The sequence below is a fragment of the Drosophila arizonae genome, chromosome X (genome assembly GCF_054131065.1).
Source record: "Drosophila arizonae isolate 15081-1271.41 chromosome X, UAZ_ARI_1.0, whole genome shotgun sequence".
NCBI lineage: Eukaryota > Metazoa > Arthropoda > Insecta > Diptera > Drosophilidae > Drosophila > Drosophila arizonae.
This window is the reverse complement of record NC_142927.1, coordinates 28,313,789-28,341,295: the sequence shown is the minus strand read 5'-3', so window position 1 is coordinate 28,341,295 and position 27,507 is coordinate 28,313,789. Positions and strand designations below refer to the sequence as shown.

The following is a 27,507-nucleotide window of genomic DNA, read 5'->3' as shown; positions in this document are numbered from 1 at the left end:
TTTGTAATATAAGGAAATCGTTTTCTTTATTTATGTATTAATGCTGACGCCTTCAGTGGGCACTCGCTTAAATTTAATGTAAGTAATCGTTACAATTATTAATTAAATGTGTATTTTGTCTGTTATTCATAATAAATATATAATTAAAATACGAGTATTCTCAAACGTAATATATTGTTATATATTCGCTAATCGTACGCTAATGACAAAAAACACTCACACGATTATCTAATAATAAAAAGACGGCTCTGACCGAAAGAATGTTTTTAAACACAACAACAACGGAATCAAAAACCAAATTATGGAAAAATCGTCCTTTTTTTGTATTTAATATTTTATATATTTTCTTTTTTAATTTTTTTTTAAATTTTTACAATATTATAATCCGTTACTTGATTGCGGTTTTTTGTGTCACTGATTGTTTCCGGTTTGGTTTCATTTTTTTTTATATATATAATTATATATTTGTTGTTGTAATATTTGACAGCTACGCATAACTCTAGCATAGTTGATTATTAAATAATAGTTCGAGAATTAGTTCCGCTCACATATGCATATACAGAGGACATATGTGTGCGCATGTATACATGTATATATATATATATTTGTTTATATATATAGTTATATGTATATATTTGTATATATATAGTTTTTAGTTATTCATTTATTATTATTTAAAACATTTTTGTAACATTTAATAAATTTAAACATTGATTGCTCTTGCGTTATGATAATAGCTTCTATATATGTATGTATGTATGCATATATATAAATATTTTAGCGCTCTTTCCATGTGATTATCCTTGAACAGGCTCTAAGGTATTCCAGTTCGACTTTTGCACTTGTGTGTGTGTGTTAGTATGTGTGTGTGTGTGTGTGTGTGTATGTAGGTATGTATGTTTCTCTGTGCTTATGCATATATATTTATATTTAAAAATAAGTATCTTTTATATATTCTCCCTTTTTTTTTTTTTTTTTTTTTTAGTTTTTCGTCGTCCAGCGACATTTTGTCAATTCTTCAAACAGTTGATAAACTCCTTGCCAGAGGCATTTCGAGGACTAACTTTAGGTACAGTGAGCACTGCTATTGAATGTTGAATCGAATTAGTTGATTATTGATTATCGGAAAAGCGAGAAAAGCATTCATTCTTACGAGAAGAGCGGCATAAGTAGCGTTATGTACAAACTAAGCTAATGTTGCATGCAACTTAAACGAATTGACGAGCTGACACACACATGTGCCCTAATACCTAGACACGTGCTCCGACTCGTTTTACATACATGCACAGATGTGTGCATGTATATGTGTGCGCATATATATGTACTTATATGTATACATATAGAGATATATTGAAATGTGTAAGTGTTTGGCTATAGGCGCTGAAACAACATCAAGACTAATTAGAGAAAAATCTTTATCGAACTTGCAGCATCTCAAGGTGGCTTAGATGCCCTGGTGTAGGTGTATGGGTGTATGGGTGTCTGGGTGTGGCAGGTATTTGGAGGCGTGCATCGAACTACCTGCCTGCTGACCTGCTGGGCTGGGCAGACAGCAAGCCGAGTTCAATGATCGTTATTATTTGAGTGATTGACTCGACTCGACTCTGACTCGTTCAATTTGATTTGATTGTTACGCTTGCACTACTTGTTGCCTGCCAATCGCTTAAGTCTAACAATATATATATGTATATCCATATATATATATATATATCTGTAGGTATATATATAATATAAAGTACACGTAGGTAAATTAGTTTTCGCTATTTGTTGTACATAGGTGTAAAGTTCTTAGGTACATGGTACATTTTAACTCTCGTATTCATTTTTTTTATTTATTTTTATTTTTTATTAATTTTTGTTTTTATGTTTGCTTTGTGAACAGACTCACAACTTGCTACGCTCTAATAAAACGTTAATAACACACTTTAAGGGTTCTTCTTCTTCTTCTAACTTGCTGCGCTATTTGTAGCATTACGATTATAATTATTAATTATTACGGGAAAGTACACAGATACCGATTTGTGATATGCCAAACAGAATTGCTAAATACTTTTGCATTCCATTAGGTGCCACAAATTTCAATTTTCAATTAATTTTTTATTTTCTTTTAATTATTACAACTTCTGTTCAACTCTCGTTTTTCTTTTTCTTTTATTTTAATTTTTATTTTTGCCGTCTGTCAACTCGTTTTCATTAGCTTTGTTATTCTCTTATTATGTATATATGTATGTATATATATTTGGCGTTTCGTTTCGGAATTGAAACAAACACCTGAGGCTACAAAATTACTGCAAGTGTTTTCCTTGCCATTTGCTGGTGTGCATGTGTATGTGTGTGTGTGTGTATGTGTGTGTGTGTGAAGGACCCGTTTCAAAAGTGCGAGAGATTTTGACTGAGAGAGTGGCATAGAGTCTCATACGTTAAGTTTACCTGGTGGGTTCTCAAGCGGTGGTTATTTCAATTGTGGTTTCTGTCTGGGCTGTCTGGTTATTGAGCAACAACAACGCAACATACGCTAACAATTCTCAATTCCAAACTCAAATGTAACTTGGAGGAGTATTCGGCACTCGGATACTGCCGAGAGGGCATTATGCACAAATGTTTTCCCTCTACATTATTAAAAAGAATTAGTTTGTCATTTTCTAATTACTATGGAATTACTTTTGAGTATTATTTTAAATGAGAGCTGTATGTGTTGTCGAATCAATAATGAATATAAATTATAAATATTTGCATAATGTTTGCAATTAATGAATAGATTCAGAGGTCTATCAATTGTCAAAAAGAAATTGATGCTGACTGCAAATTGCCTATGTGACACGAGCGAGAGAGAGGGAGAGAGAGGGAGACAGAGATTTGCCAATTGAAATTGCATTTTGATTGTCGTAATTAGTCAGACAGAGACAGAGACAGAGAGAGAGAGAGGGAGAGAGAGAGAGCAGTGGGAGCCAACACATATTTCAATTAATGGCAGTTCGCCCACATGAAATTAGCTTTATTGGGCTGCAAATGAGACTGAGGCTGAGGCTGGCTTTGCTGAATGCAGATGGATGAGTGGTTGGGCTGGCTGACTGAGTGGTTGGGCTGGGTGTCTGCCTGGTTGAGTGGTTTATCAGCGCGAACAGCGTTGTCCATTAAGAGCGACATTCGCATTCGCATTCGCATTCGGCATTCGGCTTTGGCATTGGCATTGAGGCCTTGTCCCCATACAACTGGCACGCCGTGTGGGCCATGTGGGCCACGTGCAGCAGCCGACCATGAAATGCAACTGCGTATGTCTTACAATGAATTCAAGTGTGTTCGCTTCTATATATATGCATATAAATGTTTTTGTATATAGATGTCCTTGAACTGTTGCGTCCTTGGAGTCTGCTGTGTCGAGGCTGTGCACACTGCGAGCTCGTGTCACAGTTTTAAATCCCCTTAAACGACTCCAGTCGCCATTCAACGGGGCATGGAGCGGGCAATTAGTGCCACCAATCAGCAAACAGCAAACGGCAAACGGCGAACAGCAAACGGCAAGCAGCTTCAAATGTAAATCAACGTCTACTTGGAGTGCTCGGGCTTGGGAAGTGAACTGGAAGTGGAAGAGTTGCTGTCGCTAAAAATTGCCAAACTTCGCATGCAAATCAAACTGCGCGGAACAACTCGCGCGACATTTTGCTGTCCCGTTAATGGGAATTGCTAATTGCTGCAGTTGTTTTCATTGATATGGCAAACGTTGCAAATTGCTTCTACCCAGGTGGCTGGCCGACTGAGATGGGGTATGCTGACGAGTGGTGCATGTGGTGCATAGAGAGAGATCGCATATCGGCAACAATAACTGTCTTAGTCGGGGATACTTCCCATGCCCATTTGCTTTGTTTGAAAATATGTCCCTGATTTGAGTGAGGAATTCCACTGGATGGGTCTTCCCAATTGTGAATACCTAGAGTTGACTTACTAATTGCTTTCTTGGAATTTAGTTTCTCCTTAAATGCATGATTAATCAAATTAAAATTACTGAATGAGAGAATCTGTAGCAATAAGAGCGCTAGTTCGGGTACATCCTAGTCGAATACTGTTCTTTTTTATTTCCTTTGAGTTGTATGCTCAGTTGGATTCAATTTGCTGGGAAAGGGGGCAGAACTATTTGCCTATGAGACTCTCTCCCTCTCTCTATGCTGAGAGAAGAAATGTGAATTCGAGTCGACAGATCTCGATAGATATTTCTTAGGATTAGGCTACTCCAAGACAGATGCTGTCCTTGCTTATTTCTATTGAGTTGTTGTCTAATTTGGCTGGCAAAAAAGCGGAACTGTTGGATGGTATGTATTGATAGGACTTCCCAAATATGGATACAATAACCAGGATAACTAATGGCAGGTTTACTTTTAAAGCCAAAATTTGCTAACTAATTCACTGCCAATATAGATAACAATTGATGTGAATTGGTTACTGAATGGGTATTTAATAGTCGGGTCGTGTCGTTGGCAGGATTCATTGCTGCATTGCTTTGGCTGTTTTCCCTCTGGCTCTGTCCTTCGAATTCTGCTCTCACTCTACCTCTACCTCTCCCTGCCCTTCTGTCTTACTCTCCTTGGCTCCCTTTCTCCTTCTCTCTGTCCCTGTCTCTGTCTCTGCCTCTCTCTTTCTCTCTGCCTCTGTTTCTCTCTTCCTGCCGCAGTTTCATTTTCAACGTTTACGTGATGCGGCTGCCATTTTCATTTTCATTTTCATTTTGACAATTGCGGTTTGTTTGTTGATTTTCCTATGCGTTGTCGCAGCAAAACAAAAAAAAAAACAACAACAAAAATGGAATTTTTTGCACTTTGGTGACAGATACAAATGGACCGAATGAGAGCGAGCAGCTCTGGATGTGTTGTTATTTTGGAGGGGGGCTGGGCTTCTGTGTGTTCGTGTGCGTGTGTGTGTGTGTGTGTGTGTGTGTGGGAGGAGTCGATAAAAACGAATTATTAAACAGCCTGCGCTCATGCCAATTGTCCAGTTGCCCGTGAATTTGTTTCGCAGTGAATTTCGAGCGCTTGCGCCGCTTATGTCTGAACGGGCACGTTGCTGTCCGCCTCCTGGAGCACGGGTGCCGTCCAGACTCCGCTGCCGCTGCGCGTCTTGCGCTGCTGCACGATTCCGTCCATGATGTCCAGCTGCAAGTTGTGTATGCTGCCGCGATGATCGGTCAGCGGCGGGCCACCGATGCCGCCGATGCCGCTGCCACGACGACTTCCGCTGCAAGAGAGAGATAGAGAGAGAGAGAGAAAAAGAAACGTGAGTCAGTTATTTGAAATAGATCAACAGAAGAGGTGCGCAACAACAGAGCTATTTATACTGGGAAAGAATCCAAATTAATCGAAGAGCTAACTACTACGGCTTCATTTTAAGTTGGCTTTAACTTTTTATAAACTCTTATCGTCTTATAAATGTATAAATGAATATAAGTTCGAATTGCAGCCTAAGTGCCATGCAGTAAGTACTACCTAAGCTATTTACTCCTCTTTGAATTAGGGATGTTCGATAAACAACATTGTTCAATAACTATCAAGGATTAAAGCAAAAATATCGATATTGTTATGGGATGAATATTGTATCATCGATGTTCGATTTTTTATTATATCAGCTTCGATTTTATTCTAATATAAATGCGATTGTAGTTCTGAGTGAATTTCTGAACGAGGCATTCATTTACTGTGCACTGTCGTGTTTAAAAGTTAGATCTAGGTGGAATGGAAGCCATCTGCTAACATTTTCTGCTTTTCGGCTTTCCATTATTTTTCTAATTTTTAATTTTTGTTAGGTAATTTGGTAATGCATCATCGATGTTATCAAACACTGATGCTTGTCTTTCGATAAATATCGCGTAGCTATGTTGGGCCCTCGACAGCAACCTTTACTCCAACATCTACGTTTTTTTTTTTTTTTTTTTAATTTTTTTTTTTTTTTTTTTTTTTTTTAGGAATATCTAGCATCCCTAATCTGCTTGCACTCTATTTTATTATTTAGTTTTTAAGTCGATTCTATGTTGATAACTACCTAACAATGAAGTCTAGTCTGGAAATTTATTTTTTTGAATAGTGAAGTAATCCTCATCAAGTAAAGTAATCTTACGTTAATAATTGAAATTTGTAGAGCTATCCCTTAAAAGTTTCCTTAATCAAATTATTGATATATTTAAGATAAAGTCTGATTAGCTCTTAACAATCTTCAGAGTTTGTACATCTATGTACGTTCGAGATATTTGATCTCTCCTTTTCACTCCTCGAGTTAGCAATATCATTAAATACCCTAGCTTAAACCAATTGCGAATTGCAGTCTAATCGGATCATTTGAGTATATAAGCTATCGATACCAGAAGGAAGTGGAATCTATGATAAGACTAGCCACCACCACTATGGTTAGTGCCACCACTCAGACAATGTGAAAATGAGTATATAAAATATCGATAACAGAAGGAAATAGAATTGATAAGTGGAATAGTCATCGATCAGATGATACTGGGGAAGATCGGAGCATTTTGAATAGAGCAATTGCTCTATCAGTCTATTCGAGAGTTTTGCAAATGAGTAAAGGCTTCTGTGAAAGTTTGCAACGACAATATGAGGTGAGCCCCAAGAAAAAATCCTGCTAGCAATGCTTTTTACATTTACATTAAAAGCTAGTTTAGACTCTGAAGCTATACCTAAAACTTGAATCAGATAAAATCAGATCATATATTTTGTTAACTGATATGAAATGAAAACCTATGTTCCATTTACTTTCATCTCAATCGATATATTTGTCGATACCATGTTTACTTTCATCTCAATCGATATATTTATCGATAACTTGTGCACTTGAAGAGGCAAATCAAATATTTTCCTGAACTAAGTCATTTTTCCGTGAGCTTTAATTGGCCCGGTATGTTGGCTATGGAATTATGTGATCCAGCTAACTAATGGATGGTATTATTGAATGCTTATGGCAAACGCTTATCGGACATGGGCTGGAGTCCTTTGGCAGGAGCGCTTACGCTTGGCTACATTCGGCAGGCGCTGAAAAGGTTAAAGCGAGCAGGAAATCGGAAAAATTGTTGCTGGCACAGCACAAAAGCATTGGCCAGCCGGCGGCACAATTCAATTAGGCGTGGGTCAAAGAGGCCATGTCCTGCGAATGTCCTTTTTGCCACGGCCATTGCCGTTGCTGCTGCCACTGCCACTGCCATCTGCGTGTGCGCCGGAGATGCGGACTCTCGGAACGCTAATGGCGCACAAAACTTCCAATTACTGCATAAAGTGGCTCGGCTGCGGCTGCGGCTGCGGCATATAAAAATGTCATTTACCTGAAGGAGACGGCGGAAATGGACTCGCGCCGATTGCGTCCGAAAAGCGTTGGCGGCACAGCCGATATGGTGACCACGGAATGGCGGCGGCCGCCTGCGGTCGGGTTGGTCTTCTGCGAGAGCGTGGCCAAAAACTCGACTTCCTTGGGGCTGAGGCCGCCCGTTTCGCCGCCCACCTCGGACAGCCGGCGCACCTGGCTGGCGGTGATGCCCTCAGTGATTTGCAGCGAGGGCAGCGAGTGCTTGCGCCGCTGCTGCATGTCGGGGAAGGGGCACAGCAGGTACGGGTTGACCGGCGAGTCCGGCTCCGAGTCGTCGCTGTTGCTGCGCTTGCTGGCGCTGGGATCGCAGCCGCCGGCAGCGCCCTCCAGCTCCTCGCCGTCCTCGACGGCGTGCGACTCCTCGACGACTATCAGCGGCTCTTGGGTGCTCAGGTTGAACACGGGCGTGAACGAGGAGCGACGCATCTTGCCTGGCCTCTCTGCTCCGTCGACGTCTCTGCAACGACACCAGAAGCCACAGTCAATCAGCAGCCAAAGAACTTTCCAACAAATTAAAATGAGCCGCGCAGCTGAGCTCTGCTCTTTCACTCTGTTCGAGCTGCGCGTGCACGAACTTTGTCCACTTTCATTCTTTCTGTTCTCTTACCGATACACACACACACACACACGCATACGTATGCCGCCCAGACACGCCCACATGAATTGATTGTGTGCATTATGTAATTTGACAAACGGAAAGCCCGAGCCCTGCAATTTGTTGTACGGCATCAATTCGAATTTTGTGGGCGTTTGTTTGGCTATGCTATGAATATGCAAATACTTTGAGTTCATCCAAAGTTTTGCAATTAAACGAGCTTCAACTTTTTATTTTTCCACTTCTTTAGACAAGCCCCAACAATCAATTGATGTTGATTTCCTTTATTGATTTTTAATATATGCCCATACAAATTTACATATAAATATACATATACATAGACATATGCATATACATATATATTTATGTATATGTAAAGGCCACAAGGCAAAGAAAGTTTAGTTGGTAACTAGTTTAAAAAGTTTTAAGCAGTATTGATAGAGCATGTTTCGACTTTTGAGGAGTTCACATTCAGTAATCAAGCACTTTAAAGTTCATTATACTCATTCACAAACCGAAAGGGTATATTCCTTCAGTGCAATTCCGCTCCGGCTACCCGTCCGTCAATCCTTCTGTCTGTCTGTATGAATGTAAGCTATTTGGCTGCTAATGAAGTTAGATACTTGCAATTAGGTATATACACTCGGGGAAATTATATTAAAGACCAAATTCAGTAAAGTCGAAGTTTTTCTAGCCTATGCTAGATTTTTATACTCTAAACTCATTTTTACATATGAAACCGGCAGGACTTTATGATGTCTGTATGTTTGAGCGTGTCGAATTCAGAAGATATAAGAGCTAGAGGCGGTACATTTTGTTGGTAGGCTCGTGTATATTCCGATTATATAGCTCTAATCGAGTCGCCAAATTTTAAATAAAAATTCGCGAGTAATTCATAGAGTATCGAGTATACTGTGTGTGTGTGTGTGTGTGCTGAAAAGTAGCATAGAATTACTGGAAAGAGTCATAGGACCTCATAGTCGGGCAGTCTCGACTTCGGCACTCTTACCTATCGATATATTGAATAACAGATTTCGAGAATCTTTAATGTAAGAAAAAGAACCAAAACACCCAAGAATCAACCAAGAATGATTTGCCCATGCATACCGGAGCGTGGCAAATCGGGACTTTTCAACAGGTCTTCAGATGGAAACTTAGGAAGTGAGATATAAATTGCCATTCTCTTCTATGGCTTTCTATTTATATGCCCTTTCGTGGGCGTGGTAAATCCAAAAACAGAAATAGATATCTTCCAACAATTTGGAATCTCCGAAATGGAATGGAGATTCCTTCCTGACTCCATTGCCAACATCGATGAAACTGTTTTTTGGACCATGAATGAGTATTACGATTGCTTAAGAATCAGAGACTTGCCCAGAAATCAAGCGTCCATTAAATGGTTAACGGTTAATTGCAAAATTTTCCCACTCCTGAGCAATTTTAGATAAGTTGTCACTCCGTTACACAGTTAGCCAATTATTCAATCAGTCTGTCAGTGCGAATAAGTTGTGGAAGTTGCCCAATAGAGGAACTCATTGTGAGTGAGGGTAGCAAAGCTGTCGCATTGTCGGAAATGTCGATGGAGTCGATAAATGTGTGAACTTAGCTACCTGCGGCTGCTTACAGGGTATGGACAAGCGAGCAGAAAACCAAGCCCATTCTGAGTCATTTGGGTAAAAAATAGATCGACTGCTGTGCCGCTGGCTAAGCTCTTCTGGTGGCAAGAGACCCTCGATCGTGGAGCCTTTTCCATTAGAATAAAGCCAAGCTTTTATTTGGGCATAATCTGGGCAAATGCTGAGCCCCAAACAATGCATAATTACTGCCTCGATTGCCTGCGAACGATTCGTTTTCAATTAGCTAAATGTATTCAGAGGGCTCTCGCACGGAACAAAACCCTTTTTATTTTGTTGAGGACAATGGCAAATGAATGCAAGCATAATTAAATGGGCCACCTCCGGACGTCAGCCAGCCAGTCAGCCAGGCAGACAGAGCGTTTTAAACAACAAATATTTGCATACTTTTAGGTGCTCAGTCCAAGCCAAAGCAGCATAGACATTGCGCATACGCTCAGTAGTCCAGCAGTGCTTGAAGATAACTGATTAGAGCTAAATTTATGTATATATTATACATAAGGAATTGTTAAGTTATCCATGAGAGAGAAAGAGAGAGAATGCGAGAGAGTGGGGGGGAGAAGTAGTTGACAAAGATAAAAATACTTTTTAGCAAGATTGCTTTTATTAAATAAGAAAGGCGTCTTGCGAACGCTAAGGGAGATTCCTATATATGTGTGTGTGTGTGTGTTACCTTGAAATCGAATTTGGCTAGGAAATCGATTGGAAGACATTCGAGACCTGTGCGAAGAACTTTCAAAGTGCTTCATAGTTGACTGCACTTTTCATTAATATAACACGAGCACACCCTATGCCTATGCGCGTCTATAGGGTGCTCTACACTGAGTGACACGTGTTGTGATTCCATACTAGTGTACATGCGTATCTTTCTCTCTCTATCTCATTCTATCTCTCTCCCCTTCTCTCTGTGTGCCTTTGTATGGCAGCTTAATGTGTCTACTGGGCTTTGCTGCTGTGTTTTGTGTGTGTGTTGTTCACTGCTGGCGCCAACAGGCCGTCAACTCAATTGATGTACGTCACACACACACACATGTATAGGTTACACCTACAGCTGTGTATTTAGTGCTGACTTATCCATTGCCAAAATCAAAATAATGAGCACTATTAATAGCATCTGACTGACGATTGGCTGCGACTGATTCAACTCGAAGCCAGCCAAGGTACGTGAAAAACGTGTCACTTAATCAGCATTAAAGAGCGCAGCTACGTAATTAGCTAAGAAGCTGAGGCACATACACACACCCGTATACACAGGCGCACACTCACATACATACACACACTCACACAACTCACGCATCGAAATCAACAAATGAAAACGTGAGCCTCACGTAAATCTCATTTAAATTTCTTTTTGGTGCACGCAAAATCGAAATCCGCAGAGTATGCTTACGTGTGTGTATACACACACACACACACACACACATAGTCAAACACATGTCATAGACATTGGGCTTAATACCAAAGCTTCGACAGGCGCAAAAACGAGAAATGACTGCTGAGCAATGGAAAGTGTTGAGACATGGAATACCCTGTAATAACTGGCGTATAGAGCTGCATTTCAGGCGATCTGGCATCACTCTGATGTTGCTAATCGATATATAGGTTGTCCATTCTCGACTGACCCATCTGTCATGATTTCAATTTTTTTTTATACCCTGAACCCATTGAAAATGTGAAATCAGGGTATAATGGTTTTGTGAAAAGTATGTAACAGGCGGAAGGAATCATCGCAGACCACATAAAGTATATATATTCTTGATCAGTACGACGAGCTGAGTCGATATAGCCCGGTCCGTCTGTCCGTCTGTCCGTACAAGCGAACCGATCTCAGAAGTTATAAGAGCTAGAGAGCTAACATTTGGCATGCATACTCGTGTATACCATAGGCAGTACAAGTTTATCTTAGTTTTTCGATAACTCATCCGATATTTTTTTTATCGAGGATACTCGAAAAATGAACTTGATTTTTTTTCAGCCTATTTTGAACACTAATGGATACAAAGATTTTGCAATTTACAGATTTTGGATACCACGCCCCCTTCGCCATCAATTTTTAAGACGCATTTCAAGTACTAGAGACTTGTGCTTTGGAATGTACAAACATTTGAGTATTATGATTACGTTCTATCATAAAGATAGTATTCAACTAATAAATTCTCATAATATCGCCCACACTGCAACGCAGCCCAAGCGCAGTCGCTGCTAGCTGTGCAGTCAGCAGAGCGCGTGATATGCGTGCGTGTGGATGCAGAAGTGCAGAATGAGTAGAATATCAGCTTAGGGGGTTCAGGGTATCTCCCAGTCGAGCAGTCTCGACTGGAGCCTTCTTGCTTGTTCTTAATGAGAATTAGTTATGTGGCCTAGACATAAAAATTTCGTAACTCTGGTTAAATTGGTTTGAATAATTCATAGAAAATTTATATGAAGACAATAAAAATTTTTTGAATATCGTAAAACAGAGCCTGCAAATAAGAAATTGTATGCCGATAGCTTAAATGAAAATACAGAAAACATTCGACATTGACGATAATTTGAACATGACCTACGTTGAGTCAAGCAATGCCAATAATTTTGTGACTATAAATAAGATTCCAATCCCAATAGATATTCCATTTCCCTAGGCTGACAACAGCATTTTGAGCTTCATATTCACTTTTGGGGTTTTGCTCTTGTGCCGTGCCCGATTTCAAATGTCAAATGTAATTTTCAAATTATTTAGGTCCACTTTAAACAATTAAAGCCAAGTCAGGCCCAGATAATTTGCTTGAAATGTACATCATTAGGCCAGATTGCCATTGGACCCTTGCCCGCCTTGCCCGTGTTATTTCTGCAGCCGCAATACATACAAGCACGTGTTTATCTATGTGTGTGTGTGTAGTGGGATACTAATAGCAAAACATGGCTTTCACATGTGCCGAGTCCCTTCAGGCCATTTAAGCAATTACAATCCCATTAGCTTCAACTGCTGCAGCCGCAAGTCTCTTGAAGACCGCAATTAACTGGAAGGCCATTGCATAATACGAAATCATTGAAGGCTTGAGCTGCGGATAAGCTGAGCGTAAATGGATAACGGCTTCTATCCGAATCAAGATGAGCTTTTGTTAAACTGTTAATGCTTAAGTAGGACTTTTTGAGCAACTCATTTATTCTTGTGCAATCTGATTGAAACCCTAGACTTATTCGTAGTATCGACGAGTATATTGGTTTTGGGCAATGCCCGCCTCGTTGTCCGTTCCTTCTGTGGCTATAAAAGTTAGAGGAGTACTGAGTGATATGTGTGTGTACCTTCAAATAATAAAGTGCTTAGACCCCTGCGAGGCAGAGCATAGCTATATGCGATATATCAGAATTTAGCCATGAATGATCATAAAATTTTTAAATTTCAGCAGACTAGATTTGAGCAAGTGACAAAAGAGAAGCCTTATTCAGGCATAAACATACAAGTATACAATGATCGTGTACATGAGTGTCACATAGTGCGATAGAAAAAGATATGTGCGGACTCTATAGATAGGCAGATGAACGCTAACCCTTAGAATCCCAGCAACAGATAATTTAAAAATCTCCCAAACTCAGCGATAAGATAAGAATATATGTAGGAAAGCCCGGACTCCGAAGAAGAACACTAAACTAAACACAGATCAAAGATCAATACTAAACTAAAGTCCACCAAAGTCAAGCGTATTCATTCAGCGCCCTACGAGCCAAATGAAGTACATTCGAATATATTAAGGGTGCAATGGTGGATATTCTACCAAGAGCTCACATAAAACAGAACTCGTAGCATGGCGTATACGTAATATAAAAAGTAATGAATTCAATCAAAATAATTTTTATGATTTAAGGATTCAATCAATACTAAAAAGTAAAAATATACGTATAATTTTATTCTCTTAACCAAACGAAATCATCGACTACAGCAAGCACTCAAAAAGAATTCGTATCACGGCGTATACTTAATGTAAAACGCATTTAATAAAAGTTCAATAAAATCTCTATTCGAAATTATTAAAATTAAAACTCAATTTAACGCCCAAAAATAAATATTTGAGTGGAGTTTACATCTTTTAACCAACTCAAACCGAATCATCCTCATCTCACGGCGTATACTTAATATTGCAAGTTTTCAGCTTTAAATATAATAATGAAGTTACCAAATTCACTGCTAGCTGCATTTCGCGACTCCCAGATGCTCCCGATTACTGCATGAGCAAAGCAAATCAGCAGCTGTAATTCGCTTCTTTGATGTTAAATCGCGCAAGGTATTTAAATATATAATATATATACACACATTTATATATCTGCGTATTTTCATGTCATTTAAATACAGCGCAAAAAGACTTTCTATAAATATATTTAAAGTCTTTTTTTATGCATTTAAATGACATTAAAATATACACAAAGCCAGACGCGAGAGAGCGCCTGAAATTTTAACCAAACAAACTGCCGCCGTGCGGCCGATTCCATTTTTGTTTTGTTTTGTTGTTGTTGTTGTTGCTGTTGTTGCTGTTGGCTGGTACCGTTTCATTTTGTGTGTTGCGGCTTGAGACAACACTCAGCGAGCAGCCACGCCCCCGTGCCGCCCGGCTCTTTGTTTAATCCCCATGCCGCGTGCGCCACGGCGACTGGCGACGGCATGTTTACTTGACGGGTTGGCGGCGATGGCGCCATTTGAATTTCGCTCTAACATTTAAATTTGATTTATCTGAAAACGAGAGAACAACACGCCCAGCAACAACAACAACAACAGCAACAACGAATACTAAAATGCAAACGCAATCAGCTTCCAAATGCTTTAATTAAACATCGGTCCCACGCAAAAACCCCAAAATGTGCCCATACAAAGGCGTGTCGGGAGCACCTTCCTCATCGCCCGCCCCTTGTGCCCTCTCTTCCACTTTTTCCACTTTTTTTCTTTTTTTGTAAATAAGTGGCACGACGATGGGGCCTTGGGGCAGTTGGGTCAATCAGCCATGCCGCAGCCAGTCTATTTATCTACTCGCCAGCTAGTCCATATTGACTCTTTCCCTCCTCTCTCTCTTTCTTTCGCCTCCTCTTTCTGTGGACTGTCTCTCTCTCTGGCTCTTTATCAATTAAATGTATTATTACAGGCGACTATTTATTTTCAATTGAGCTGCAAACAAAGTAGCGCGAGTGAGTTAAAGCTCAGTAAACAAACTCGTTAATGACAAACATCAAATTTGTTTTGCTTTTTTCATCTTCTTTTTTCAGCTCAAAGTGCGAAATAGGAGAATAATTCAATGTAAATAATTAATATTTATTATTTATATTAATCCATTAGTCCGCCTACGTGAAATACAGTAAAGCAAGCAAATAAAAGCCAAATAATCGTTTATACCACATGATTACACTAGCCAGCATGGGGTGAGTACAGAAATTACTAACAGTAAAAATGGAAATTTTCAAGTGTTTTTTTTCCACAATTTCCACAATAACAATTTGTCTGTAAAATGTTCATAAGCTTAAGGGCTTTTAATGACATGGATACGTTTTTTAATTCTCTCTTATCTCTTTGTCATTTTTGCTTCTCTCTCTCTCTCTCTCTCTCTTTCTCTCTCTCTCTCTCTCTCTCTCTCCCTTTCTCTCATACTGAGGCAGCGGGACAGTGATATTTTTTATTTCTGCTTGTTTAATGCTTTTGATCTCTTCACTTCTGTCGTTCCCTTCTCCTCGCTATCTTTCCATCTTTGTCTCTTTCTGACGTCTGCATCTTTTTTATTTCATCCGCATATATATCTCTCACTTAGTGTCTTTCTCTATCTGTCCCTGTCCCTCTTTCTCCCTCACTGCCTCTCTTTCAGAGTTCCTCTCCCTGTCCTTCTCCTTAGTTTATTTTTCCCCTGCTATCTATGTATGCTCTCTTCCTTTCATTTATTCTTTTCTGCCCTTCTTCTGCTTTTCTTCTTTTTCACGTCCCCTCTCTCTCTTCTTCTATCACTCACTCTCTCTCTCTCTATCTGTCTCTGTCGCTATCTCTTTTTCACTATCTGTCTCTTTCTCTGTCTCTCTCTCTCTTTCTTACTACTTCGCGCTGTCTCTCTTTCTAACTATCTCATTCTGTCTATATTTCTCTCTTTCTAATTATCTCATTTTAATTATTTCCTCATCTTACCTTTATATATCTTTCTCTTAAATACTTTTAATTCTCTCTCTCTCCCCCCCCCCCCCCCCCCTATATTTCTCTTTCTCTATTCCTTTCTCTTTGCCTCTGCTTTTGCTTTTTTCCACTGTTTGTAGCTCTTCCCTTTCTCCTTCATATCTCTACACCCTTTCTTGCCTTTTCCTTCATTCTCTCTCTCTCTCTCTCTCTCTCTCTCTCTCTCTCTCTCTCTCTGTCTTTTAGCCTACTTCGAATATTGGAAATCGTTGTTTTATTGTGCGTTCATTGGTGTGACTCAAGTTATTTATATCCATTGTTAGGCAATTTCTAACAATATTTGTTGTAATAACTTAGAGCAGAGTCTTCAATATTTGGCATGTGATAAATGGTGGCTGTTATGGAGAATTTTATTCTTCTGCCTCTCTGTGGCTAGTCGAGTGAAACCTCAAATGCGCAGCTATAACTAATGTGCAACTGTGAGCAGTATTAAGCATAGAGCAATATGAACACAGCAACAACTACTAAAACAACAGCTACAACAACAACAATAACAATAAAGTTAAGGATTTCAACATTATTGAGATAAATGACAAATTCTGCTTCAAATAAATAATGGAAGCCCAAACGTTGGCAATGACAGCAGACGCGATGTAGTCGACGCATAAACAAGCGGCCAAGGACAGTAAAAAAGACTCGGCCTATGTATGTGTGTGTGTGTGTGTGTGTGTGTATGGGTGTGCAACAAGCAACACGAACAAGAGAAATGTTTGTAAATACATGACATAAACAAGGCCATGAATTTGACTATAAATCCAAATTGAATGCCAGCCTCGAATCGAAAATTATTTGTGGGCCATCCTCCGGAGCAGATAAAGGTAAATGTCCTTTTCATTATTCTTAACAAGCTTTATCTACAGCAATTGGAATAATGTTATCTCAATTCAATCTTAATTTGTATTTGGATAAGTAGATCTCTGAAAGCCAATGTAAATAAGTGATTTGTATAAATATATTTTTATTCAAGTTCAAGTCCATAGCGAGGCCCATCTAGCCGACCTCTGTCTCTAAAAGCGCATTGATATTACAGACTGGACCTGGTCCACTTAAATTAATAAACTTAAACTAATTTTCATGTGGAATACATCTGCTTGCTCTACGTACGTTGGGCTCTAGGTATTCTTTAGTTTTCGAATTTAGTTTCCAGTAGCTTTGAATAGAAATTTTTAAGTTGAGACTACCACACTCTATTTCTATCTCTATCTCTTCTATTTTTTCTTCTTTTTCTAAATCTCCGTATCGCCCTCTTCATTTCGCTTAGTATTTTCATCTCATTTCTCCCATGTTTTCCTCTCTTATATTTCTTCTTCTTCTTTCTCGCTCTCTTTCTATCGTTTTCTCTTTCTCTCCCTCATTTTCTCTTTCTTTGTCAGTTTCTCTCCTTCACTCACATGTTTGCTGGCTCTTCCTCTCTTGTCTGCCTTACTCACTCTTTCTCTTTCACTCACACCTCCCTTTTTTCTCCCCTCTCTCATTTCGCCACGCCTGTCATTCTATCTCTTTGTCTCACTCACTCGTGACCAGCTTCTCTCTCCCCTTTAGTCTCTTTTCTCTATCTTATCTATCGTCTTCTCTATCTCTCTCTTACTATTTCCCCCTCACCTTCTCTCCTCTTGCTCATATTTTCCCTCTTTCAACTTAACTCGTGTCTCTTTTTTTTCTCCCTTTCTCATTCACTCATTCTTATTCTGTCCCTCTTTCTCCTTTTTTCTCTCTCATTCACTCTTTCTCTCGAAGTGTCTCTTTTTCTCTCTCTCTTTCTCGTTCTCCCTTCTTTCTTTCAGTCAGTTTCTCTTGCTCTGATACTCTCGTCTCTCTCACTTAATCACGCACACTTTTCATCTTTAGTTTTGACTCACACTGAGAGCTCTCTGCCTCTTTCTCATTTTCTCTTTATAATTTACTACTTCGCTCCGACTCTTAAGATTTTTCTGATTTTATTCGATTGCCCGTTTTGATTAATCTCTCCCTCTCTCTCTCTCTCTCTCTGTCTCTCTCAGTCACTCACTGGTTCTTCCGATTGAAGTAAAACAAATAATTATCATCTATTTAGCCATATCGATGGACTATTAATAGAAATTCGGTTATTTGCTGATCTTGCGCTAATTGTGTCAACATTTGTCACGTCCTGTTTTCCTGGGTGGAAACATTTGGGAATCATTTCAAGAGTCTCTACATACATATGTGCATGTGTGTGTGTATGTGTGCTTATGTGTAAGTGTATTTGTAAATAAGTGATGGCGCAATGATTCTGCGTGATTGTTGGCACGTGATTGAGCTACCAATGGCTCCAGAGTTGAGTGGGAAGCCAAATATATATTATGTATCTAAAATAAATACATATACACTATATATACAAGTGTATGTGTGTATGTACTTCAGTTATGGGCCTCAACAAGCATCGGCTGGCAGCGAAGGCGACATCACACATTTGCCGAGGTCAACTCAGGGTCCCTTTTCAAGTGCGCTGTCAGCAAATGTGTTGCGACAAAGCGGATAAAGTGGCCGTTGACTGACTAAATGCTATCCTGCAAACAGCATCAAGTATTGTGGAATGTGAGGGAAGAGAGAGAGAGAGAGAGAGATAGATAGAGAGAGAGAGAGAGCTGCTTCAGCTGAACTGCGAGTTGATGATGCGTATAGCATATGCTTGAAGCTGTATGATGTATCAATGAGAGACTCTGTTGACTCTGTTGCACATCCAAACTCGACCTTAGCGACCCAGCTCAATATCAACTCGCACTGAAATCCTTTATAGAGCTTAGCCCTTTGTGCAAGTAATCAAAGAATACTTTCCCCAGTTACAGCTCGCACAGCTTGGCGAAAGTAGAAAATCAGCTGAACAGACTTTTTATTGAATTCAAATTGCAGTCGTCAGTCGAGGAATGTCAAATGTTGTCCAAAAATGAACCTGAATTGAGTGGGAGCAATAAATAAGTCGGGACATTGGCAATTTGAAAGTCATCAAGCTGGAGGAAAACGGCAACCACATTAAGTGGAGACCCTCGGCGCGTCCCGGACCCGCACTGCCTGGCCCGGAAGTGCTTTGCTCGTAATGTCATGAGCTTGGCACGGGACGCAGAGCTCAACCTGTCGGCAACTGTTGGGCAACTAGTTGGGACCGGACGTTGTCCGCCCAAGCGTGCACATCCGGCGGAGTAAGCTGGGAGGGAGGAGCAAGGGTTAGCACGTCTAATGGGTTTTGTATCCTACGCCCGCCCAGCCTGACGCTCAATTTAAAGCCCGAGATTAGTCAAACTTTCCTGTTGTATGAGCGTCGGTAATGAATTGAGAGGCAGCTCTGACGGACTGACTGAATCTGATTGATTGAGTAACTGACGGACTGACGGACTGCCGGACCGACTGGCTGGCCCGACTCGTTTTATGACTGCAAGCTTAACGCTCCGAGTGCTCAAAGTTTTTCATTTATCTCCTAGCGCCGGGTGCAGCCCTGTTGCTGCTGTTGTTGCAGCTGTTGCCATTGTTATTGGGCCAGGCATTGTTATTGTTACTATTGTTGCTTTTAATTATGTTAACGGTAAACGTGGAGGTGGAGAGACACACACACACACACACACAGTAGGAGAGTGAGAGAGGGGGAGAGGGAGAGGGAGAGTGACAGAGCTGCTGACAGCTGCAGCTTTAGTTTGTTAAAGTTGTTCAAGCAAAGTAAAACTCGTTAAGAAAAATTAAGCAGGACGAAAGAAAGCGAAAGCTTAGCTGCGTTTCCTTTTGGATCTGCTGCTAATCAATATGTTGAAGGGATGAATACACCGACCCTTCAGTTAAATCGAATTGAGTCCAATATGTCAACCCGTTCCGCAGGCTCCTGCCAAATGCCAATGCAATTCGTGACAGAGATTTTCAGCTGGAGAATTGGAGAAAATTGCGCACTTGGCCCAAATGAGTTGGCTGAAAACTCAGTTAGCTGCTTTTTAAGGGAGACACTGGCTCAAAGCTGATTGAATCGTAGGGAACCTAAATCAATTTGCGAGTAGACAAACTGTTTGCCGGGCGAAGCAAGGGGGAGGAGCCGTTCGAGTGATTTGACAAGTTCGGCTTAATCTGCAGCGTCTTGGCGAATCGAAACTGATTTGCCTTAAACTCATCATGCTAATATTATTATTATTATGCACGCTGGAAAATTTGATTCTATTTTTGGACTAAGCACTTGATTTTATTTGTTTTGCTTGTGCTGGCACAATTTCACAATTCCTGCACCGCGGCTTTCCACTTTGACATTCTGCACGACTTCCATTTGAGTAAATCAAATCAGCTCGTAAATATCGCAATATTGCTTCATACCCTAACACCGAGTGGCACCCGCCATATCTCATGCAGCATGCTGCACGATACAAAGCTCCGCAGCCCCGACGCTGAGGCGAATGCAAGACTTGACCCTGAGCAACTGACTATCGCAGGGGGCATCTGACAACTCCCTCCTGTCTGCCCCCTCCTCGCGGGCTTCTTTTGCTGCCCATATAAATCTTATTTGCTTGTCTTAATTTACCTAATGCCAAAGTAATCCGACTGTCATTTGGAGCGCACAGCTTTTTGCCCAGACGGACTGCATAGAAGCCCCAGAACCCCCCTCCTAAGAGCCCTCTGGCTTTAAGTGTTATTTGGTGCTAAGCCGGTTAGAAGAAGCTGCAATAAGGGCGCAGCTTTCGTGTCCCTCCACGGGTCATAAAATATCGTGACTGCAAATTGCGCCTTCAATTCGCCATTCGTGTGTTAAACACGCCTCACCCGCATTTCTTTTCGGTTTGCGCTGCCAGCTGTCAGCTCATTTTCTTTTCTCTCACTCTGATGTAGAGCAGAGAGCCAAGCTGAAGCGCTTTAGCTAATCAATGTAACAGGTAGAGTCAAATAATCGAATCTAGGTTTCGCCCACTGCGATGAAAATTTGTCAGAAAATTCTGGTTAATTACAGAAAAAAGAGCTACAAAAAGCTCATCAAGCGGATTCATTGCGCTTTGGCCAATCAATGTAATCAAATAATCGAATAACCGAATCAATTGAAGGGGACTTTTGTGCGAGTGCTCGTTCTACTGTGACTCGCTCTCACGTGATGTAAATGTAGCTTAAACTACAAAAAGCGGATTACGTAGTACTCCCTAACTTAATTTATATATGCGCACATACATACATATTCCTACTGCCTGATATGGTATAGGAGTCTGCTTTCATACTTTCATACATATATCGCGTTTCATATTTCCACAGTTGACAGCTTAATTGATATTGATTAATGTAGGTGCGTTACAAGATGCGTGATCGCATTACGCTAGCCCATGCAAGGGTATTTCTCGCATAATGAAGACTGCGAGCTCAGCCCGCGATGCGCACCCTTAACCTCTTTGTGCTCGTGCGATATTGAATCGGTCACGTTGACAACTCGGGCTAGAAAGTCAGCGTGTTTGAAGGTGCTTACCCTTAGCATACACTGCACGCAGTAGGAAGCGGGCATATTGGTTGCTTGTGTCTTGAATAAAAGCTAAAGAAATTCAGTCGAATTGAGTTGAGCTCAACATTCTGATTTACTGCCTAGATGATTTTCAAAAAGTATTTTGAATAGTCGTCTGTATGCCGTACACTAAAAATATCCAAATTACATGGAGTTTATACGAGAGTTAGCCCTTGATTAATCATTGAAAAAGATGGCTCTAATGAAATTAAATTTACTTTAACTAAAACTTAATGGAAAAACTTTCATAATCTTCAAAATTTGTTTATCTATTTTTATAATCAGTGTCGGCAAATTAAAATATGAAGCTGCATGAGAAACTTTGTCGAGGGATATGGCAGCCAAGTTAAACAAACTTAGCAGGATGGCAGCACCAGTTCAAGAAGAATACAGTTTTGAGAAGAGCATTGATAGAATCAAGGCGTTATCATAGTGTTTTGAAGCTATTTAAGTTGAATCAGTGGATTCCCAATACTTAATTCATTATACTGAGTAAAATAATTAGTTACTTACAATAAACACACAATTATATTATACTATATTTTTATATATAAATATAGATATAACTACACTGCATAGGCTGAGTTGAATTCTCTGTGTGCTCATATCAGCTCTGTTTCATATGCTTAGGTAGGGCATTTGGCAGTCGTGTAATGCCAGCTGCTGCCATTTACTAAATACTTATGTAAATATGTTTCAACATACGGGCATGTACACACACACACACACACACACACACATACACACACATGAACATACATAAGTACACATACATACACATACACGTCTATATATGGATATTTGTATATATAGATATGTAGGTCCCTAAGCCATTTTTGTGGCTGCTCCTTTTATTGATTTTTGCCGAGTTACCGCCAAAGGCAGCAACAGCAGCAACAGCAGCAGCAGCAACTTTGTTGTTGATTATGTTGCTGCTACTGACTGCTGCTGCTACTCCGCTTGTTGCTGCTGCTGCTGCTGCTGTCATCATAATAATCATCGTAGCTGGCGTCTCGCCATCGCATCGCTGCTCGTCAGCCTAATCCCGGCCAGAGCTGAACATGCGTGGCCGTCGCAGCTATTGCGAAATTGTGTTACAAAATATATTGATATCCTGAAAGTGAATATTAATTTCAATTTCAATTTCAATTGAGATTTCGCTTTCAATTGCGAATGCAAAAAAGCTTGAAAGTGTCGCACCTAAGCCAGAGCCCAGCTCTCTCTGGAGGAAGGGGACAGCGAGTGGGACAGCCTTGCCATGCCCATTCGTCCGTAGAGCTCTTCCGCCCTCTGACCCAAGGGCAGTGCTTCTGCCATTTTGTTTTCGTTTTTCTTTCTGTTTTTTTTTTTATGTGTGTGTGTGTTTGTGTGTGTGTGTGTGTGTGTGTGTACTCCTAACTGAATCTGAGCTGCGTTCATTTCATTTCCATTTTTGGTATGCTTAGCACATTTAATTTGTATAGCAGGCTGGCAGGCTGGTTGGCTGGGTGGGTGAGGTGGTTTGGGTGGCTTTGGCTGGCTGGAGGTTGACGCGGCCTGGCTGAGCACCTTTCAAAAGCAGGAAATTGCTTAAATTGAATTCAGTGATTTCCGTTCTCTGAGTCCTTCAGTTCGCTCCTGTGGCCCAGTCCAAGCCGGACTAATGGCCCACTAAATCAGTTGAGATTTGTTCGTCCACATCGTTTGCTCCTGCTCCTGTTCCTGCTGCCAGTTATAGCTCGCATTTGCACTGTTTGTCTATGGGCAGGCATTTTCGAGGGACTCTTTTTTTGCGTTTCAGCTTCCGCGACTCCTGATATGCCACTCGAAGTGCAATTTAATGGATTTTCCGTTGAATGACAATTGCTGCTCGAGTTTTTTCGTTTCACGTTTTTGCTCGACTCGGTATTCATCAGTTTGTCCGCATCCCGCCAATTCTCATGCAAATTGTCTGTGCTCCATGATTAGTTTGCCGCCAGCACAGCAAATTTGATTAAAATGCATTTCATTTGCGCGCACACACACACACACATTTCAACAGGCCCCAAGCAACGCCAAGTCACAAGCACTGCAGCAACCACAGCGCGAACCGCATATTATCACACCCAAACCTATCACCCACCCACCCACACACACACACACACACACACACACGAATACAATTGTAATCTGTAATCTGGAAATGATGTCTCAATGCCAATGCGGCGAATACTGCACGGCTCAATCTAAGCACATAGGCAAAAAGGGGAGAGTCTCTGCGCATAGCCTGCCAGGCTCCTGCTCCAAGTGAGAGCATCCTTGTCGTGCCACGTACATTCATCTGCCTAGTGGACAGGAGACTCTCGCCAGGTGTAAATATAAAATCCATTGAAATAAGCTTTCAAATTTAAAATTATAATAAATATAATACAATCTATTTTAATGCTATTTAATATAATAATTTAATAAACCATAGTCAGATAGCTGATCTGAAAATAATTTTGATAGCGTTTTGAAGAGCATCTCATTTAGTTTTCGAATACAAACAGCAATCATAAAATTTAAAAAAGTTGTTTTTATTGAATTTATTCAAATATATTTCTATTTCTATTTATTTAAAATTTTATATTTTATATTTCATATTTTATATTTTATATTTTATATTTTATATTTTATATTTTATATTTTATATTTTATATTTTATATTTTATATTTTATATTTTATATTTTATATTTTATATTTTATATTTTATATTTTATATTTTATATTTTACATTTTACATTTTACATTTTACATGTTACATTTTACATTTTATATTGCATACTTTATATTTATATATAAATGAAATATTTTATTGGTTGTCTCATCAAGTTTCTTTAATCCCATTTGATAATTTGTTCCTGTGCAACCGTGCGATGGGATAGACAGCGCATCTCAGTGGATAAACACAAAATCCGAGTTTACGCACAAAATGCCATAATGCAGCTAAGATTCTGGGAATGTTGCCTTTGGGTGCTTTCGTCAGAAGACGAAGAAGAAGGAGGAGAAGAAGAAGAAACAACAAGTGCAGCTGCAGCAAATAATCCGTAATTTTGCTAATTGGCTCTCGTCTACCACGTTGCATTGCATTGAGCATTTTGCTTGCCGTCTGCTCCCGCATTATGCGAGCAACAATGGATTGGCTCGAGTGCAGTGAAGTGTTTTCGAGCTCTATTAATAATATGATATGGCACTGAGACGCGCTTGTTATCATATAACAATTAACCGTAATTGACTTTCATGTTCTCGAGGGCAATTATTGTATAGTTTTACATCGTTCGGTCGCTGTAAGCTGTAAGCTGTGAGCTGTGAGCTGTTAGCTGTTAGCTGTTAGCTGAGAGCAGTAAGCAGCATGTCGCATCTTCAGTTTCGTTGCCTTCTTGTCGTTGGCTCGAGCGCACGAAAAGCCATTCAAGGACATCTACATATCTACTTGCGAGACGGAAGCTGTGTCGCTGCCTCGTTATCCCTAATGCTAGATGGCTTGGATAAAAGCTTAATAAATATTCCGAGCCCGACTCGACGCAGACACTGCCAGCGCCAGCTACCCAAAAGTTGTCAGCGCTCATTTGTTGTATTTGTTGCCCATATCTAAGCGAGTGTATGCGTGTGCGTGTGCATGGGTGTGTGTGTGTTTACTTGCCTCTGAAGATTAAATGTTGTGCCTTGCTATTGAGGCAGCGCGAATAAGCAGCAGACAAGAGCCAAGAAGAAAATGAAATCCTTTCAATTTCGATCGCAGAACTTTAGACTTGGCGTAGGTGCACAAGAGGCAGCAACAGGGATATACATACATACATACCGACTACACAAAGACATATATATATATGCACACAGCTATATATGTGCATGTGCTAAACTCCTTGTGACAAAGGCATATTGTGGTCTTGCTAAGATTTCCCCTACTATCACAGAACTTAACAACACAATTGCTGTTGGCTTATACACATATATGCAAGTCGAACGTTAAGCAAGCGCGTTTAACAACAATTTTCAACTATGAGCTTATCAGCTGCCTCCGAGAAGAATAATAATATCGCTTAATTATTTTCGCTGTGGCAGGCCGGCAAAAAGTTTTACTTAAACTTCTGGCCGTAGACTCAATAACCCTGAAACAAATAAATAATAAAAGGAAGTCCGAAGAGCAAAAATCCAAAGCGGCAATTCGGCAATTTTCATATGCAAATAATGCGGCAAAGTTAGTCTAAGGCAGCGAGGCGGAGCCCCAACTGCGGCGGGAACAATAACATTAACATGCAAATCAAAGCGACCGCAGGTGTTGTTTAATAAATAAAAAAGAAATCAAATGCTGTAAGCCCAGTTGAAAAAGCAATCAACAACCGGTCAATCCGCCGACTGAATGCCCGAAGCGCAGCCCGTGCTCGATTCGACTCTGATAGCGGCTGAATAACGAATGTGGTGAAGCATCAATCATCAATCAATCATCGAATTGTGCTCAAATCAAATATAATAAATTATATTCAAATATGATATGTGATATGTGATTCTGAATGGATTCTTAAATACCTTAAGTCGAGTCAAGTGACACTCCTTAGGCGGGATGTAGAACCTGCAGATCAATTACTGTAGTATTAATGGGAGGCTAGGAGATGTGTATAGATCTGTTGTCAATAATATTAGCCGATTGAGTTTGCTGCGCAGCTACATGTAATCTAACTTCGGGAGGTAGACAGAGAGAGAGAGAGAGAGAGAGAGAGAGAGAGAGAGAGAGAGAGAGAGAGAGGGAGAGAGTGAAATGTTGCTGAACGTATTGTCATGTGTTGCTGGATGAGGGCAAGATGTGATTTAGGCTAATCAAACAAGATCATAATAAATTTCCAGTAGACGAGGAATGATCACTCGTGATAAGCACATTGTGAAAGACATACAGATCAGTAAATTATCAATAATTAGTGATAATTAACAGTTATTGTAGTGTAGAATATATACGACTTTAAATAAACCTATAATCTATCTATAATCTATAATCTATTTGCAGTTTAGTTGGGATTGCAATGCAATCTCAATATTGCTTTTGCTTTTCGTTTTCAAAACGAACACAAAGTTGCTGCAGGCCGTTTACTTTCTGCCTTTGTGCTTCCGTTTATATTATATATTTACGTGCGCTTGAAAATATAATTAAAATATATTATTTTCATGAACCGAAATCGAAAACGAGCAAAGAAGACTGTGCGATACTCTGTTAAGAAATAAACTATTGAAGCATGACACAGAAATGCATTAAGACAATTAGCATACAAGTCTTAAAGTCACATCAAAGTTGCACAAAAGAGAAGATTGACCCAAACATATATACATATTCTATAATACAAACTTGCCTTATATGAACCCAGCTCATATACCCTTTTGTTTACCTCTGCTTTGGATATATGTCTTTGGGAACTTAATAAGCATTTCCGTTTACCTTTGGCCCTTTGATTGTGTAACCAGAGGAAGGAAACAAAAAAATATATGCATTTGTTTGCTTGAGATACAGTTTCCCGACATGGCTGACCTTTGCTGGCGTGAGCCCCAGCTGCAGCACCGTGGGGCAATAAGCTGTGCTCCAGACAGTTGCGTTTCGTGGCGCAAAAGGCGAGAGGCTCAAAAGAACCTCTAAGCTGCTTTCTCCAGAACTAAAAACACAAAGCGAAATGCTCAAATATATACAATAAATAATATAAACAAGTAACAATCGGAGGTGCTCAACTGGGAGATGCTCTGTACACAATGTCAATAAACTGAAGTAATAACAACTAAGAAAGCTCTAGTTGAGAGTGTTCGACTACGTTATACCCTGAAAAAAAAAAAAAAAAAAAACAAAATTCTATAAAATACATATGAGTCTACACCCAAAATTTTGAGGCTCTGGCTTTAAAGATGTTAGAGATATAAGGTAAGGTTTTTAATCGATAACAAAATATTGAAACAAACTCGATTTGCGTGTAGTATACTCAAATTTTCAACAAAAATTGCAAGCCTCTATCTCTTATATATTCAGAGATCGACACGTTCAAACATACGGACAGACGGAAATGGCTATATCAATCAACTTTTTATGGGGCCTGCCACGCCTCCTACTGCCTGCCACATACATTTTCACAAAAACATTATACCCTGATATCCCATTTTTAATGGATTCAGGGTATACAAAATTCCTAATCCCAGATTCCATTAAAAGGAATTATAATTATCCCACAACGTCATGTTATACTATCAACAGCATTATGTTAATAGTATAGCTCGAACACTACGATCCACCGCAACACAAAATGTTAAGGC

The 27,507-nt window shown here is 40.0% G+C and overlaps 1 protein-coding gene across 2 annotated transcripts in view; it reads right to left on the bottom strand.

The window, feature by feature from the left end:
• Nucleotides 1-27,507, bottom strand: part of LOC108620122 (uncharacterized) — a 71,593-nt gene continuing 44,086 nt past the window's right edge. For both annotated transcript variants that reach the window (XM_089473455.1, XM_018017007.2), the window contains exons 3-4: nt 7,313-7,810; nt 1-5,226 (exon numbers count right to left, since the gene is read on the bottom strand). In XM_089473455.1, the coding sequence (XP_089329581.1) occupies nt 5,034-5,226; nt 7,313-7,779 (660 nt within the window). In that variant the 5' untranslated portion in view covers nt 7,780-7,810 and the 3' untranslated portion in view covers nt 1-5,033. The remainder of the gene's footprint in view (nt 5,227-7,312; nt 7,811-27,507) is intronic.